The sequence below is a fragment of the Corapipo altera genome, unplaced genomic scaffold, assembly GCF_003945725.1.
Source record: "Corapipo altera isolate COAL_440 unplaced genomic scaffold, ASM394572v1 45, whole genome shotgun sequence".
NCBI classification, from domain to species: Eukaryota; Metazoa; Chordata; class Aves; order Passeriformes; family Pipridae; genus Corapipo; species Corapipo altera.
In genome coordinates this window covers 26,285,114-26,301,875 of record NW_020884877.1, presented here as the reverse complement: position 1 = coordinate 26,301,875, position 16,762 = coordinate 26,285,114, and the positions used below count along the sequence as shown (strand labels likewise).

General features: G+C 39.1%; 1 protein-coding gene across 1 annotated transcript; it reads left to right on the top strand.

Annotated features, from left to right (window-relative positions):
- The first annotated feature begins 2,100 nt into the window (after positions 1-2,100).
- Positions 2,101-15,836, top strand: DDX18 (DEAD-box helicase 18). The gene is made up of 14 exons (XM_027637201.1): positions 2,101-2,218; positions 2,321-2,500; positions 3,487-3,630; positions 4,159-4,294; positions 5,045-5,145; positions 5,254-5,453; positions 5,537-5,651; positions 6,998-7,137; positions 7,586-7,747; positions 8,737-8,889; positions 9,603-9,716; positions 10,177-10,233; positions 11,585-11,762; positions 12,390-15,836. Exons 1-14 carry the CDS (start codon positions 2,101-2,103, stop codon positions 12,530-12,532), a joined length of 1,941 nt encoding a protein of 646 aa, XP_027493002.1. The 3' UTR covers positions 12,533-15,836.
- The last annotated feature ends 926 nt before the right edge of the window (positions 15,837-16,762 follow it).

Here is a 16,762-nt window from a genome sequence, read left to right as displayed (position 1 = left end):
ACGTCCAGAACATAAATTACACTGCTCAAAATTAAGCTGGTAAAACTGAGTCCCCTGGATTTTGTACTAAAAGCCTTTCTTGCTGAGGATGGATCCGTTTGCTTTCCAGTGCAGCTGATGGAGATGGCAGTTTTCCATTCAACTTAATAAGCCAGTGGCTAGACCTGGTATCTAGTCCGTGAAGGTCTGGACAAGTTCACATGGTTCACAGTCTGAAGCTGTAGCAAAACAAATTTAATTCTCATCCTGCTGATCCATATGACCTCTGCAAGTCAACAATTACAGATGGTAAAAAATTGCTTTTGTTTCATCTCTAACATCAGTAGCTTTAAAAAAAATTATATGCAATAAACACTTAGAAATTAATACAGAAGTATTTCTGAAGTTTATTCTGTGTTACAGCCAGGTATCACAGGCTGAGCCGTACACAATTTGTAATTATTCAGGTTTCTGAGAAGGCGGGGGTTAGCGATTTCAGGTAGCAAAGCTGCAGTGCATTCCTGTGCTGTCTGTGCCCTCTGCTGGTCAGGAAGGAGCTGAGGGATACTGCGATTCAGCCTCAGGGAATCAATCTTTGGAAGAGGATGAAGAGGCAAAAAGCAGGAGGACACTAGAATGAAAGGTCATGCTGCTGGGAACTCCAGTTGGCCAGCTGGCAAGCGCTGCCTAACAGAGCTCCAAGAAACCGTGCCCCAGAAATAATGAGCTCCCAGATTCATAGATGACACTAGAACAAGTTGCACAGAAAAATTGTGGATGCCCCATCCCTGGAAGTGTTCAAGGCCAAGCTGGATGGAACTCTGAGCAACCTGGTCTAGTGGAAGGTGTCCATGGCAGTGGGTTGGAATGAGATGACGTTTAAGGTCCTTTCCAACCCAAACCACTCTGTGATTCTATTATTTGGGCATGCACTAGCACTGCCAGGCTGATGAAAATGCCAGGGGATTTCCATGTTCCTTGCACCCATCAGGAGGAATAGACAGTGGTGGCTACCAGGTGGCTACTGCAGATGCAGGTCTTCACTGAAGACACAGCTGTGTCCTTTATCCCCAGGGTCGGTGCTGGACATTCTGCAAGCCTGAAAGTTTCAGTTTACAGGCTAGGGGGAGAGTGGTTGGAAAAGTGATTTAGCAGAGAAGAACCTGGGGCTGCAGGTCAGCAGCTGGCTGAACATGAGCCAGGAGTGTGCCCAGTGGCCAAGAAGGCCAATGGCATCCTGGCCTGTATCAGAAATAGTGTGGCCAGCAGGACTAGGGAACAGATTGTCCCCCTTTACTCAGCACTGATGAGGCTGCACCTTGAGTGCTGTGTTCAGTTCTGTGCCTCTCAGTTCAAGAAGTGCATTGAGGCGCTGGAATGAGTCCAGAAAAGGGCAACAGATCTGGAGAAGGGTCTGGAGCATAAGTACTGTGAGAAGTAGCTCAGGGAGCTGGAGTTGTTTGGTCTGGAGAAGAGAAGGCTCAAGGGAGACCTCATCGCTCTCTACAACTCCCTGAAAGGAGATTGTAGCCAAGTGGGGATCAAGCTCTTCTCCAGGCACCAAGTGACAGCATGAGAGGACATAGTCTTAAGCTGTGCCATGGGAAGTTTAGGTTGGACATTAGGAAGAATTTCTTCACAGAAAGGGTGATTAAACATTGGAATGGGGTGCCCAGGTAGGTGGTGGGGTGACCGTCCCTGGGGGTGTTTAAGGAAAGACTGCACGTGGCACTCGGTGACGCGGTGGTGTTTGGAGATAGGTTGGACTTGACGATCTCAGAGGTCTTTTCCAACCTAATCGATTCCGTGATTCTGTTTCTTTCTCCCGTTGGAGTTAAACACCCGTAATCGTGAGCGGAGGCACCACCATCGGGCAGATGGGTCCCTTCCTAAGGGAAAACCGTCCCATTTTCCGCCTCGGCGGCGGAGGCGCGGGCCTGGGCGGGGCACCGAGGCCGGGAGGGTCTGACGGCCATGCCCGGACACGGGCCCGGGCGGCGCTGCCTCCGCCGGGTCCCCAGAGGGCGCTGCCGGGCTCCCGTCGGGCCCCGCGGGCGGTTCCGGCGGTCCCGGACGCGGCGCTCCCACGTGTACCGGGACAGCGGGGCCGCCACCGCCGCGATGTCGGTGCCGGCGGCCGCCAGCAACCTGCCCATGCGGCTGCTCCGCAGGAAGATCCACAAACGCAACCTGAAGCTGCGGCAGCGGAACCTGAAGCTGCGGGCGGCCGAGGGGACAGGTACGGGCACGGCGGAGCCTCCCCCCGGCTGAGCGCTGGCCGAGCCGCTTCTGACTTTGTGTTCTCTCCCTCTTTCCCTCTCTCTCTCCCCGCGCCCTACAGTGCCCTCACCGGGCCAGGCGGCTTCCCAGGGACCCCTGGAGGAGGAGGAGGAAGCAACGGCGGCCGCGGAGATAGAGGAGAGCGCGGAGCCTGCGGACGCTGCCGGACCCCGCGGCGGGGAGAAGGAGAAGAAGAAAAAGAAGAAGAAAAAGAGGAAAGCGGCGGCTGATGCGGGAGATGGTGCGTTGTCTTAGCAAATACAGCTTGTCTCCCAGGGCTGGGTTATTTTTGGGCGCCCCTAAAGCGCCTCCTTAGGTTTCCGCCCCGTGCCATGTGCCGATCTGGTGAGTGTTTTAAAGCCCAGAGATCTTCAGCATTACCTCTTTTATTGCAGCTGTGGTGTTTGAACTCTAATTCATTCTAAACCGGTAGCAGCCAAGGTAATCGTTGCATAGAATTTTGCTTGGTAACATTCAGTTCGAATGTTTTGCTTGTTTATTGTGCAAATGTACATCCTGTGTTTCAGAGTAGAGTTCTGACTGATGGGTGATCTCTGTGTTGGCTGTGCAGCCGGTACGACTCTTTAGCAACATGTCCAGCCTTTAGCAACATCTGTACATTATGAAACTAAAGTATACTGGAAAACTGCCCAAAAAATAGCACCCCAGAAATATTGCTAGGTTTTCATGTATTTTTTTACATATGCATATGTATACGGTCATGTATATATATATATTTTTCAAGCTTCTATTCCTCACGTATTTGATTTTTGTGACACTTATCGTGGTTATGCCAGTGAAGAGATGCTTTCATCCTCTGAGGATTCAGGTACTTAAAATGCAACAGAGACATTATGTTTCACATACTCTGAGCACAGACTATGTTGGAAACTTGATGTCTGCATTATAGATGGGAAAGAATTTTGTAACTTGTTTAAGGACAATTTATCTTGTTTCCACAGAAAGTATCATCTCATATACATTAAGCTTCGTTGTTTTACTATGCAAAGTGGGTTGTATGGAAGGGACTTCGTAATTTTTGCTCTGTGCCTTAGAAAAATTCAATAGAAACCTTACCTCCCCTTCTCTAGGCCCTTCCACCTAACAGAAAGGCATGATCTTTGTACGTGATTTAGAGACTAAAGGAGATGCAGTCTGTGGAATGGTTTTTCATTATTAATGTGATTTTTTTATTGCTGACTTGTCTTCTGTAAAACAACACTCTAGATACAGAAACCAAAAAAGCAAAAACTGCAGAAGATGAATCTGCAGAGGTAGAAAATGGAGATAAGCAGAATTCTGGAAAGAAAGAAGTGGAAGAGGAGGATGGGGAGGAGGATGAAGTGCCCAGTTTACCACTAGGTTTAACAGGTATCTTGTATTCTCTTTTTCATGTGTGTGCAAAAGCCCAAGGTCTAACAATTTCTTCCAGAGCAAGTTGCAGTTTTCAAATGAGCTTTGTAATGCAGTTTTTTGAATTATGGTTATGTGACATTAGCAGCTGTTCAGCTGTCCTCCAGTTACTCTTCTTGGGAATTTGCATTATATACACACCTCTTAATCTTAAAATTACTAGTGAAAGTGTGTTTTTTAAATCTATATACACGTGTGTTTAACTGTAGAGAAAAAATATCCATGAAGAGCAAGGTGGAAGCATACAACTAATAAATTGACCATGAGCAGTGGATTCATGTTCATTCTTACTAGCTCTGTGTAGTTTTATTAGTACCACATTAATAGAGTATTTTGTTAATGTCTTTGGATTTTATGACAGAATGAAATAAGAAAAAACCCTTTGATTTTTTTTTTATATAGGTCAGTTTTAACGGGGTAATTTCAGAGGACAGATGGAATTGAACAAATAAGTTTAAACATTTTTCATTTTCCTCCTCACTTCAGGTGCTTTTGAAGACAATTCTTTTGCTTCTCTGGCTGGTGCTGTCAGTGAGAATACCTTGAAAGGCATAAATGACATGGGGTTTACACACATGACCGAAATTCAGCATAAAAGTATTAAGCCTCTTCTGGAAGGCAGGTAAGAAATAAGTCTTTTTAATCACTCTCATATCTGAAATGTTGTGTGAATTTTGCTAGCAAGCTAAGTACATGAATCATAGAAAAGAATCATAGAATCTTTAAGGTTTGAAAAGACCTCCAAGGTCATCAAGTCCAACCTCTGACCCAACACCACCTTTTCAACTAAACCATAGCACTGAGTGCTATGTCCAGTTCTTTCTTGAACACCTCCAGGGATGGTGACTCCACCACCTCTCTAAGCAGGCCATTCCAATGCTTAACAACCTGTTCAGTGAAGAAATTCTTCCTGATGTCCAACCTGAATTGTCCCCTGGCACAGCTTGAGGCCATTTCCTGAAATATGACTTTCTGCAGCTAAACTGTTGGGGTTTTTTAATGCATTCTCTTATGTTTTATGTATTTTGTTTATAGTCATTAATACAGAAAGTCTGTCATTATTGTATCTGAACAAATACTTAGAGTAAGGTCCTGGAGCGGCTTTGCCTTTGGCTTTGGAAGCAGAGAAGCCTGTTTTCATTAGTCTTGTTAGGGTGTCTCAAAGACACTGTCACCAGAGGCAGAGTGACTGATTGCTGTGACCTGCATCTGACACCAAGCTCTTAATACCAACTCCACATGGTCTCCTTTAAGCCATGTCAGGTTTCTACAGTGTCAACATTGTTCAGAGTGGGACTGTTCTTTTGTCTGTATGGCCAACTAAATACTTATTTTTCTATCTAAATACTTTTTCTAACTCTGTTCCACACAGGGATATTTTAGCAGCTGCAAAAACAGGCAGTGGCAAAACACTTGCATTTCTCATTCCTGCAGTAGAGCTCATCTACAAGCTGAAATTCATGCCTAGAAATGGTAAGGCTCTTCATTTCACAACTGAATTTTACTCAGCCATTTAGGGACGTGGTTAGGAGGGGACTGGATGAGTTGGAATTTACTCCTCTCATTGATGTATTTTTTTAGGAACGGGTGTCATTATTCTTTCTCCTACTCGAGAGCTTGCTATGCAAACCTATGGAGTTCTTAAAGAACTCATGAATCATCATGTTCACACCTATGGTCTGATAATGGGGGGCAGTAACAGATCAGCAGAAGCACAGAAGCTTGGAAATGGAATCAACATCATTGTAGCAACACCAGGGAGGCTGCTGGATCATATGCAGGTAGATACAATATTGATGTCTAATGTGTGTTATTAAAATGTGACTCCTGTCCCTGTCTGACTGTGAATTTGTTAATCTTCTAGAACACTCCGGGTTTCATGTATAAGAACTTGCAGTGTTTGGTAATTGACGAGGCAGATCGAATCTTGGAGGTTGGATTTGAAGAAGAAATGAAACAGATCATAAAACTTTTACCAAGTAAGAACAAAAAAATCAGCCTTTCCTAGAAATCACTTGACTAACATTATGTCTTCTTTCTGACTCAAGTATTATAAGAGAAGTCATTAATTTTATAGTTTTGTAAATGAACTGCATAGTGGTTGTCTTACTCTTTTTTTCCTAATACCTAGTATATATTACTTGTTTAACTTCATTTATCTAACGGACAGAGTTTTCATATGCACTTTAGAGATATAATTCTGCTCATATATTTCTCATTCATCCTCCTCTGCCTGTTTATTTCTTGCAATTCATTATTTCCTAATAAGATTTAACTATAAGGAAAAAGATCTTGTCTTGCAGTTCAAGGTTTTTTTCATACCTCTAAGACCAGTGTCTTAAGGAAGTTTAAGTATTTACCTAAAATTTTTCTTTTTCTAGTTTTTCATTTAGTTATTCCTTGTAATTGCTATATTAAACACTTTATCAGTATCAACAAGGCTCTCTCCTTTCAAACTTTAAAAATGCAGAAAAAAAACCCATGGAAATAGTGCATTAAAAAAACCCAATGATAAATATTTTGAGTTTCCACACCTTAAATATTAAAATTCAGATCTACATGCTTAAAATGCTTATATATAAATCTAATAAATAACATCATGTGAAGAATGTTAATGAACAGTGCTAAAAAGAGAAAGAGAAGGAAGAGCGTGAAAATTACATGTGGAGTGGGAATTGATAGAGAAAAGAAATATTTACTTTACATGAGTTTAATTTGTTTTCATTGTGTTAGAAAGGAAATTGTATTTTAAAAGAGACTCTTCAAAATAGAACAAAAAATCAAAGATGGTGGCACTGAATGTTCATCAAGAACCGTTGCTATTGTTCTTGAAGTTGTGACATGGAACAGGCTGAGTCTGCATTTCCCATGTACCTGTGCAACAAGAAAATGTTGTAGGATCAGGATGTGTGTTGGAGCTGAGAGATGACAGGCAGGAGATTTCCTACACAAAACCATTTTAATATTCATGGAAATTAAATCAATTAATAGGTAGAATTACAAGGCCAGTCTCTATTTAAATAATTGCTTTGTGTCTAAATTTGATTGCAAATGATATTGACATTTTCCCAGAGAGGGAGAATATTGCAATTTTATAGCTGTTAGGATTGTGGAAGTGGGGCCAGCCTAAGTAAACAACCTGTGCAATCCATAATGCAATTGCACTGCTCTTTGTTTGTCAGTAGCAGTATGTTTTAATTAGAATTTAATTGAAAAAAAGTAAGAGACTTGCTCAGGGTAGTTTTCAGTTGGGTATTTTATGGACTTGCTATTTGAATTCTCCTTTAAAAAGTGAGGCTGTCTTTCAAAATAAATATTTTTCCAGAGCGCAGACAGACGATGCTTTTCTCTGCTACACAAACCAGAAAGGTTGAAGATCTGGCAAAGATCTCTCTGAAGAAAGAGCCACTGTATGTTGGGGTTGATGATAACAAGGAGACAGCAACAGTAGATGGTCTTGAACAGGTAAAGCACAAACATTAGAAGGGGTATGATTTGTGAACACACCAATTCCTCTGTGTTATTAATGGGGTTGTACAAATGCTGTCTTAAGAGGTGTTTACCATCCTAGTGGGCAGAAGCCATCCACTTGCCTAAAAGACTTTATTCAGAGTGCAAACTCTGGTAAGGTACCTGCATCTAGTCAATGTTTGCAGGACAGATGATATAAAACCTCATGAAATAATAATATAGTTACTTGTCTGTTCCTGTTACATGCACAAGCTCCAGTTGTCTTTATAACTGTATTTTCCACCTTAGTGACTAGAGATTGATATGCTACAGGTATATTTCATTGTTTAACTATTTGGTGTATTTGTTTCGCAACATAACCCTTCTCTGATTTAACTGTATTGCTGAAACAGAATTATTCTCCTTAATTCTCCGTATATAATAATGTTTAAAAATTTTCCAGGGGTATGTAGTGTGTCCATCTGAAAAAAGGTTCCTTTTGCTCTTCACATTCCTCAAGAAGAATCGGAAGAAGAAACTAATGGTATTTTTTTCTTCATGTATGTCAGTGAAGTACCACTATGAATTACTCAACTATATTGATCTGCCTGTTTTGGCCATTCATGTAAGTGTTTTATTCATTAATTTATTTTCAATTAATCTCGTAGTACCTGGGAGTTGTTACTGACCTTACATTTGACTTGTTTGTTTCAGTCCAGTTTCTAAAAAAACAGACACCCTACTCACAAAACCGGTGATGGTCCTGATTAGTCTGTAGAGAAAGGAGATAAAGCAAAGATTGTTTAATAACAACACTTCAGTAATTAAACTTGCTATTTTTTTAACTAGGCTGAACTATGATATTAATTTATGCTCTGTGTGTAGAAAGAATTATGTTTTTTTCCAAGAGGTCACCTTTCACAAGCACTAAAACTCAATTTGTGATGTAAAGCTCTTGTCAGAGAAATCCAAAGTTTCTGATCCTGAAGTGTTTGGTGCTTTTTCTAAGTCCAGGGCAATGTTTGGTTGTGCTATGCCAATTCTTACCATTTGGATGAGCATTGTAACTTTTCTGTCAAAACCACAAAATGCATAGTTTAGGACAAAGAATTGACTGAAAGTCTATGAAACAGTTGTAACTAACCACAAATGTCCTTTTATATTTTGTTCTTTGGGAGGTTTTTTTGCTATTCTTTGATAGAACTGTTACAAGTGTGGGTTTTGTTTGGTTGTTTGCTTCTTAACCTGTAATCACTCTTAACATATTGCTAGACTTGCAAATGTCCTTTTTCTGAACTTCAGACATTTATGCAGCCCTCCTGAACAGAATGTTTTTGCAATTTTTAATTTTTAATACTTTTGGTGATACATTGTAACCTCTGTGAATTGTCACTTTGTGTAGCCCTGTGCTGTTTAAGTTTTTCCTTGTTTCTTCACTGTGAAATGATCTTGCTTGGTCTGTACAAAACCAAGATTTGGAAAGATGCCCCAAATTATTTTATATGTATAAAATAATATATATGTGAAATGAGAAATTGTATTTAAGTTTACCAGCTGGCAAATTTAGCTTTCTTTGGTTGATATTTCATGCTCCATGTGATTGTTTCCTTTCAGGGCAAGCAGAAGCAAACCAAACGTACTACAACTTTTTTCCAATTCTGTAATGCAGAATCTGGAATATTACTGTGCACTGATGTTGCTGCCAGAGGATTGGATATTCCTGAAGTTGACTGGATTGTCCAATATGATCCTCCAGATGATCCAAAGGTAAGTTAAGGAAAGAGAGAAAGAAATCAAATCTTAACTACAAACGTAGTTGCAGAAAAAAGCTGAAACTCCTACTTGAGAGAGGTCAGGATTCAGCCATGATCATATCCAGCCACTGATTTCTTTCACTTCCCTTCACCACTTCCTAGGAAATCCTGCTCCTGAGACCTTTATCATCTTTTTAAAACTTACTTTTTAAAACATTCTTTTTGCTGTGAAATTAATTTAAAATCTAATCAGCTAAACAACAAAATGCTTTTCAAGAGGAGTGTGAATTTACGTGTGCATCCCTGAGTCTCAACAGCTTTTCCAGTTGAAATTTGATTTTTGTTTAAAAAGTAATATTCTGATTTGAATAAATGTCTACTATACACAAGTGAAATTCAAAAAACTCAGAAGTTTTGACAAATATACACAGCAAGTTCACCAAAGCCAAGGTTTAATTTTCAATTACAGCAGACTAAGATTTTTTTCCCTCAGTAAAAGGTAAATTACTTTAGCCAAGGGTTCTGTCTCAGCATACCTGTGCTTTGCATCTTTGGCAGTTGGTTTCCCCTCATCCACGTGTCAGTGCCAAGAATAAGTCTTAAGAAGGAATGAATGATATGTTACGTTATATTAATGTCAAATTTTGGGTGTTTTTTGTGAAGCTCTTTGATTATTGCAAGTTTTTAAGACCGATTGAATTTACTGTTGCTTATTCTTCCCAAAAGGAATATATTCATCGTGTTGGTAGAACTGCCAGAGGCATAAATGGGAGAGGTCATGCTCTGCTCATTTTACGACCAGAAGAACTGGGCTTTCTACGATACCTAAAACAAGCCAGGGTAAACTTGTGTCTACATTTTAATGGGGTTTTTTGTTTGTTTACTGTGCATCAGGTTTTTAAATTTAAGAACTTTTTTACTATTCAAAGATCAATTTCAATTTATTAAATTCCAGAAGAAGCGTAACCTTCTCGTGAGTGTAACCATTTTAATATGTTAGAGCTGCACAGAGTTTTTTTGTTGCTCTCCTTATAGTCTTGTTTTGCCACTTTTAAAGTGGTATAATTTCTGAAGCAAAAGTGGTAAAAGAAGGTGTCATACTGAGCATCTTTATTACTCCAGCTTAAAGGAAGTGATAATACTGTCATATTGATGTAAAAGCACTTTACAGATATAGGTGTGGTGTTAAAAAAGAAATCTTCTGTTATCTAGCAGGTCTTTTTGTCTTGGGTCTTAAACACATTCACTATATACAGAGTGTAAATAATTTTGAAATTTCATTTCCTCTTTTGCTTTTAAGGTACCACTGAGTGAATTTGAATTTTCTTGGTCAAAAATTTCAGACATCCAGTCTCAGGTATGAAATGACTTTGTACTACAATTACTTTGAATATTATATTTCATGGAGAATGTTACAGCCTATAACGACTGCAGTTCACAAATAGATGTGCTTGTTTAGGAAAGTTCCTGTAAATGAGCACTGTGCAGGAAATCGTCCTACCCTCAATGACAGTAAAGCAAGAAAATATTTAGAAATTAAAGATGAATTTTAATATTTAGTACTAAATCGTCATCATTATACAGTACAAACTGGCTTTTAAGAATTGTTTTTTACATTACATCACAAAATAACAAAATAACAGTGATGCAAAATGACAGTGATGTCAACCTACTTTCAGCTTTTGAACAAAATGTTCTTATCTGGCTTAGCAGATAGGGGTTTTGTTAGGTAATTACTTATGTTTAGATTAGTTGCAAGTAATGTATGTATTGTAAGATGATTTTCTCAGACTTCAGTATGCAGAAATACACCCAGTACCAAAACTTAGGAATGTTAGTATGTAGTCCATATGTACTTTTAACTAGCTAGTGTTAATAAAACCCAGCATCAGCTAAACCTGCTTTGTGCTCTGGTGCTACAAAAATAACCATGGAGCACAAAGTTGAGTGGAATAGCATAGATAATTCTGTAGGTGTGAATTTCTGTTGTTTGTGAGTTCTGTGAATCATTGTTTTGATAAGAGATCTGTGAAGTTTCTTTGCAGTAACTTAAATTTAAAATAGCAAGTACAAGAAGCTGATCCTTACATAGAGAAGTTCCTAATTAAGAATAATCAGGAAATAATGGTATCTAATGTAACTTATTTTTAGTTTGCTGAATTAACATATGTTAATCATCAAATGAGACACTCTGATTTAATGAGAATTGGGAACTTGGCCCACAACAAATCAAATATCTCAGTCTACACTAGTGTATCTGCATTTTTGTCTTAGAATTAACACTTCTTATTTTACAATGCATTTGAACCATAATGGATAAGACTGTACAGAATTGCACGGAATCGTGGAGTTTAGACTTAAAAGTATATTGTCATTGTCCACTAATTCTCAATACACATAGTTTCATGGTGTGGCTGCAGTTGTATTCTCTTTCTTGATTAACTTTTTTTTTATTATTTCTATAAATTTAATAGTTGCTGAGGCTTTGTTTGTAATGTAATTCAGCTTCAAGCTTTTTTGTCCCTCTGCTTGTTTATAAAAGCATTTGATACCTGTATGTGCACTCTGCTGTCACAGGGCAGTTTTGCTGAAGTGAATAGAGAATGTCATTGCCACTCACAGAGTAAATAATCTGCTGGAATATTATGTATGGACTTTACAGATATAATTGTTTGTGACTCTTGGTTGTTTTTTTTTTCTCTGACCAGCTGGAAAAACTGATAGAGAAGAACTATTTCCTTCACAAGTCAGCCCAGGAGGCATACAAAGCTTACATTAGAGCTTATGACTCCCATTCTCTGAAGCAGATCTATAATGTCAATAATTTGGATCTTCCCAAAGTCAGCCTTTCATTTGGTTTTAAAGTTCCTCCGTTTGTTGACCTCAGTATCCTTTTACTGTTTCAGAGTTGAATTTCTGCATTATAAGTGTTCTGTGCAACTTACTGAATTCCTGTTACCTCAGGTTCTGATGGTTTGTAGTTGTGGGGGTTTTTTTGCTATTAACGGTAGGAATCCATCATGCTCTTTCTTATCAAAGAAAATGTTACATTGCACATGCTATAACTGCAAAAATTGCCTACAAGCATCTGTATTTTGGTGCATGTCCATGCTGTGTGTGCCTCAGTTGCTGTGGGGCAGCAGATACTGGAATGCACACGTGTTCCAAAGTACTGTTCTCCTCTGTGCAAAATTATTTTCATGGAAATGCACACACTTATGTTTCCTAGTCGTGGAATATTGACATAGAGGGGCAAAAGCATGAAATAGAAGGCTGTATCTAGATTACTGTCAGACCTGGCAGTGGATGGAACTTGAAGCAATAGCACTTTGGACAACTGCAGGAGTATTTAGAACCACAGGCACGTAGTTCTGGTTTCCTCTATAGTTATGCAACTCAGCTTTTTGTATAATGCTGGTATTTTTTTCCTCATATTAATAACCCTTTCAAAACCCCAAAAAAACAACATTCAAAATTATTCCTTTTTAAGTTCTTTAACCAATAAAACTTCAGATGTGAACAGCAACCATGGCAGAAGACTTCAGAAAAGAGGTGGAGGTGGAGGATTTGGTTACCAGAAGTCCAAGAGTGTCCACAAAGCAAAAATCTTCAAACACATCAGCAAGAAATCAGACAATCGACAGTTTTCTCGTTAATCATCCAGTCATTAAAATGGCTGCTGGCATTGGAAGAGCCCACCTTGATCAAAACCATCTGGCAGTTACTTTCAGTTTAAACTGCTCCATTCACATGTTTAGGTTTTTTTTTTCTGGGAACATCTTTTATTTCTCAGGTCAGGAAGACTCTTTGGAAGGGAGACTAAAGGATAATATGGCCAGCTAATTTTGCCATATTTAAGGAAGAAGCTCATTTAATTACTTAAAGTCAATACTACAGAGGTTTTTATTAAAGAAAGAAACATTACTTTTAGGTTTTGTAGAAGAGCTTGCTTTACATTTACCCTTTTTTCTATGCGCACCTCTGAAAATTGTTGGAGTGATCAACATAAGGACATTACAACATGAGATGAAAAGGTTTTGCTCACTTGAATCTTTGCAAGGGATTTTAGTGCTACAGAACTCTGCACTGGCCATCAAATATGCTGAAGAATATAGGAAGATTCCTTTAGAACAGAGCGTATGGATGAATAATTAAGGCTTTATGAGCTTGTGATTAATTTCAGACATGGTATCTTTATAACAAGTACAGTGTCCAAAATAATAAATCACCTCTTACACCACTTCTGGGACGTGCATAATACTCTTTTGATGTTGTGGTAGAATGGTAACAGTCTAGTGCAATGTTTGGTTTTCCTTCATGTTCGCTTTAAATCTGAAATTATCTGCTGTGCTCTCTTATGAAATGCAAAAAGAATTAAGAAAAGCAGGTAACATAAATTGTACTTGACCCAGATAATGTTTTTTAAGATACTTCATAACCTTGATGCAGAGAAGGTTTGTAGTTGTATCTTGTAAATTATAAAAGTGAATTCCTTTTAAGTCTTAGTATATCAGATCAGTGGTGGGCAAAGTCAAAGGTGCTGCCACAGGACTGAGGGTGGAGAGACTCAAGTGAAAAAATGAAATGGGGTATAGATATACTAGGAGGGTATTTTGAAGGAAGAATATAAAAGGCTGAAGTAGAAGAGGCTGGAATACAGATTGCAAACAAAGAAATGTGAAGAGTGCAAAAAGATACACAAGTTGGGCAAAAGTAGAGTAACTGTATTACATATTATTTTCATCTCTGCTGTTGTAGCAGTAGGTAACTGCTCATATGAGGCTGCAGTGGTGGTGGGCAAGTGTTTAAAAAGTGTTCATGTGTCAAGACAGGGAAGAACAAATGTCGCAGAATCCAGAAATCTGGACCCCAGGTGATTACAGTAAACCAGCTTTTAATTAACATTTAAAATGTAACTCGGGACCAGTTACAAATCATAAGTAGTTATTCCAATATAAATAGGACTGTTGTTTCTTAGGTCTTCTGAAGTAGCATGTCAGATTTAAAACTATGATATGAGCATTGATGTATGGCCAAAAAAAATAAGTGAACTTTGTTTTCAGCCTTAAAAAAAATAGATAATTTTTGGGGGGGAGAAATAATATCACCATTCTGTTGCCAGTGCTTCCACCATTCAGAACTGAGCATTGCCTGCTTTTCCATTTCTGTCTGTAGACTTGGACTTTTCAAGATTCTTAATTAACACTGGTCAGATCTTCAGAGCTTCTGATATGTCAAAATATTTCAGTAGATTAATTTTGTCACGTGGATTTGAACGTCTTGTGCTTCTAGCATTGCATTGAAATGGCAAAATCTGCTCTGAAGGGTAAGCAATGCTAAGAACATGATGCCTGTCTCATTGAGTTCTAATCTTTGATTCTGGGGTTTCTTATATATTTATAAATAATAGATGTTAAAATAGTTCTCATGCCTGGTTATTAGTGGCACATTTTAGGAGTTATCTCTGAGACCTACAGCCTCATACAGTTTAGGGTTTCTCTCTGTACTTGCCAGCTGTGTAGTCACAGCATGGGAATTAACTTACATTATAGCAAAAGAAACGCTGAGGGACTCATTAGATGAACTGCAAAATTAATTACTTGGAAAGAGATGTAAGCAAAGCTTTAGTAAACCACTGTGAAGATCAGAGAGCATGGTGATGTGGGGGAAAGCAGCCTGGCTGTGGTAGTGTGGAATATTTGTTTGGAACAGGTAAAAGAGCTGAGATGTTGGGCCCAGTCAGTGGCCACCTGTCTGACCATGTGCTGCAGTACCAGAACTGGTTGGGCTTGAAAATGCATCAAAATTCCTGCCACTTCCCTGTGTAGGCAAAAGCCTGCACTGGGGAAAACTACTTTTATCTGTCAGTCATTTTGGGAACAGCAAGCTGACTGCTTTCCCAACAGTGTGAAAACCTCTAGCTGCACCTAACTTTTTCTTTGGAAGAGCTGAGGTACTGTCTGATACATGGGAAACACTGACAAAACAGTGCTTTTGCATGAGCCTGCACAATTCCTCCCTGGGATATTTGGGTTGCATTTTCTTATAGACCCTAATACAAAGAAACCTTTGAACCAATCTTACTTAGGAGATGAAAAGACTGGATACTATTACTCTAGAGTAATACCAGCTTACCCTAAAAAAAAAAATTTAAACACTGTTACTTAAACATTATATATGTATGATGGCTGCACAGCCTGTGGTAACTACATAATTTGCTCTAATTTCCTGATCAAGCAGAAGAGAAATTCACGAGCTGAGACTAAGTGGGAGTTAAAAGAGAAAGGGCTTCAGCTTCCTGGCTTGTGCAGATGCAATTACCTTTTGCTTTGTTTATGAAATTAGAAATGACAAATAGTTTCTGGTGAAATATCATGTATGGGGCAGCATCTGTTCTACTGTGGGGTATTGCAAGAAGTGTAAAACATAGTCAAACTGATTGGAAATCCAGCATTTCCTTTGCAACTTCCCCTGTTATCAATCTTGTGAGCAGTTAATAGACCTCAGCCCTCAGACTCTCAAGGCTTGTCTCATAACAGTGACCGATAGGTTGGGGACTAATATTGTGTGCCTTGAGAAATTGCCTCCTTTCTCTGAGAACCTTGACAAAGAAATTGGACTCTTTAAACCACTTAAGGGGGTCATCAAAACTGTCCTGCTTGAACTCAAAGATTTTTTTGACAGTTCTTGGAACAGGCCCATAAAGGAGAATTCCATTGCTGAGCTACTGTTCATAATCATGAAAGATCTTGTCATGATACGAATTTCCTTTGCCATAACAAGTTATAGACAAGCACAAGAACCAGTCAGAAAGTGTTGCCATTAAATTTTTCAGGGTGAATGTCACAGGTAGAGGGCACCTTTATTGACGGTGTAGAGCAAGAATGCTTGAGAACTGGGTAAGATATTATCTACTGAGGTCTGCTGTAAATAAAAAGTGTGTTTATGTTTTGGCAATAATTAGCCTTTTTGTTTGATGTATGAGTTGATGACTCAATTTAAGTAAACTACCAAGCTTTAGGTACTCAAATGATTTCCTTTCAAGCCAGTGATCTGAGGCTCAGGGGAAGCAAGCTCTCACAGGAAGAGTGAAAAGGGTCATGTGATTTTAAAAAATAACATTTTAGTAGAGGTCCCACTGTGAAGGAAGGCAGGGTGCTGACAAAACACAGCACAGCTCTGACTTTTGCTTGTAGTTCTACCACTGTCCTGTTTAGGAGACAGTTTTCCAGTTATTTCACCACCCCCACCCCCCCAAACTTAGAAGGGATTTTACAGAGACCTAAAATCCTAACAACTAGCCCTTGAAAGGTCAGTTGGTTGTTGGGGCTGCGTTTTATTTGAACTAAATTAATGCTGAAAGAAGCCTAGAAACAAGGGGCTGGGCGTAAAGAATAAAGTCTGTCACTGCTCTTGACTTTTGCTCTACCAGCTTGGTTGTCTCGGGATTTTAGCTGCTTGGCTTGACACGGAATTCATGCAACTCTTTTTGATGCTTTTGTTTCTCCAATGCTTTTAGATTTATAGATGATGTTGAGCCCTGACAGTAGGAATCCAGCCTCCTGAACTGGAATGCTCTTAGCTTCTAAAAAATCTGCTTTCTTCCATCAAAGTCATAAATACCATGATGTTGCTTCTGTCAAATCTCTTTATTGCACAGCCATGTGGGGAAGAGATTACTTTTTTTTTTCTCAGCCACCACGATAAACTTTTGATATGGAGTTGTGAGGAGAGGTAGAGGAAAGATGCCATTAAGAGAAGGGAAGACAAATAGAAAATTGGAGTGCTGTCTAGAAACACATTCACTTTGCTATATCTGTGTCATCCAGCTTAAGAACTGCATTCACTTTAAAAAAAAAAAAAAAAAGAAAAGAAAAAAACCAAAC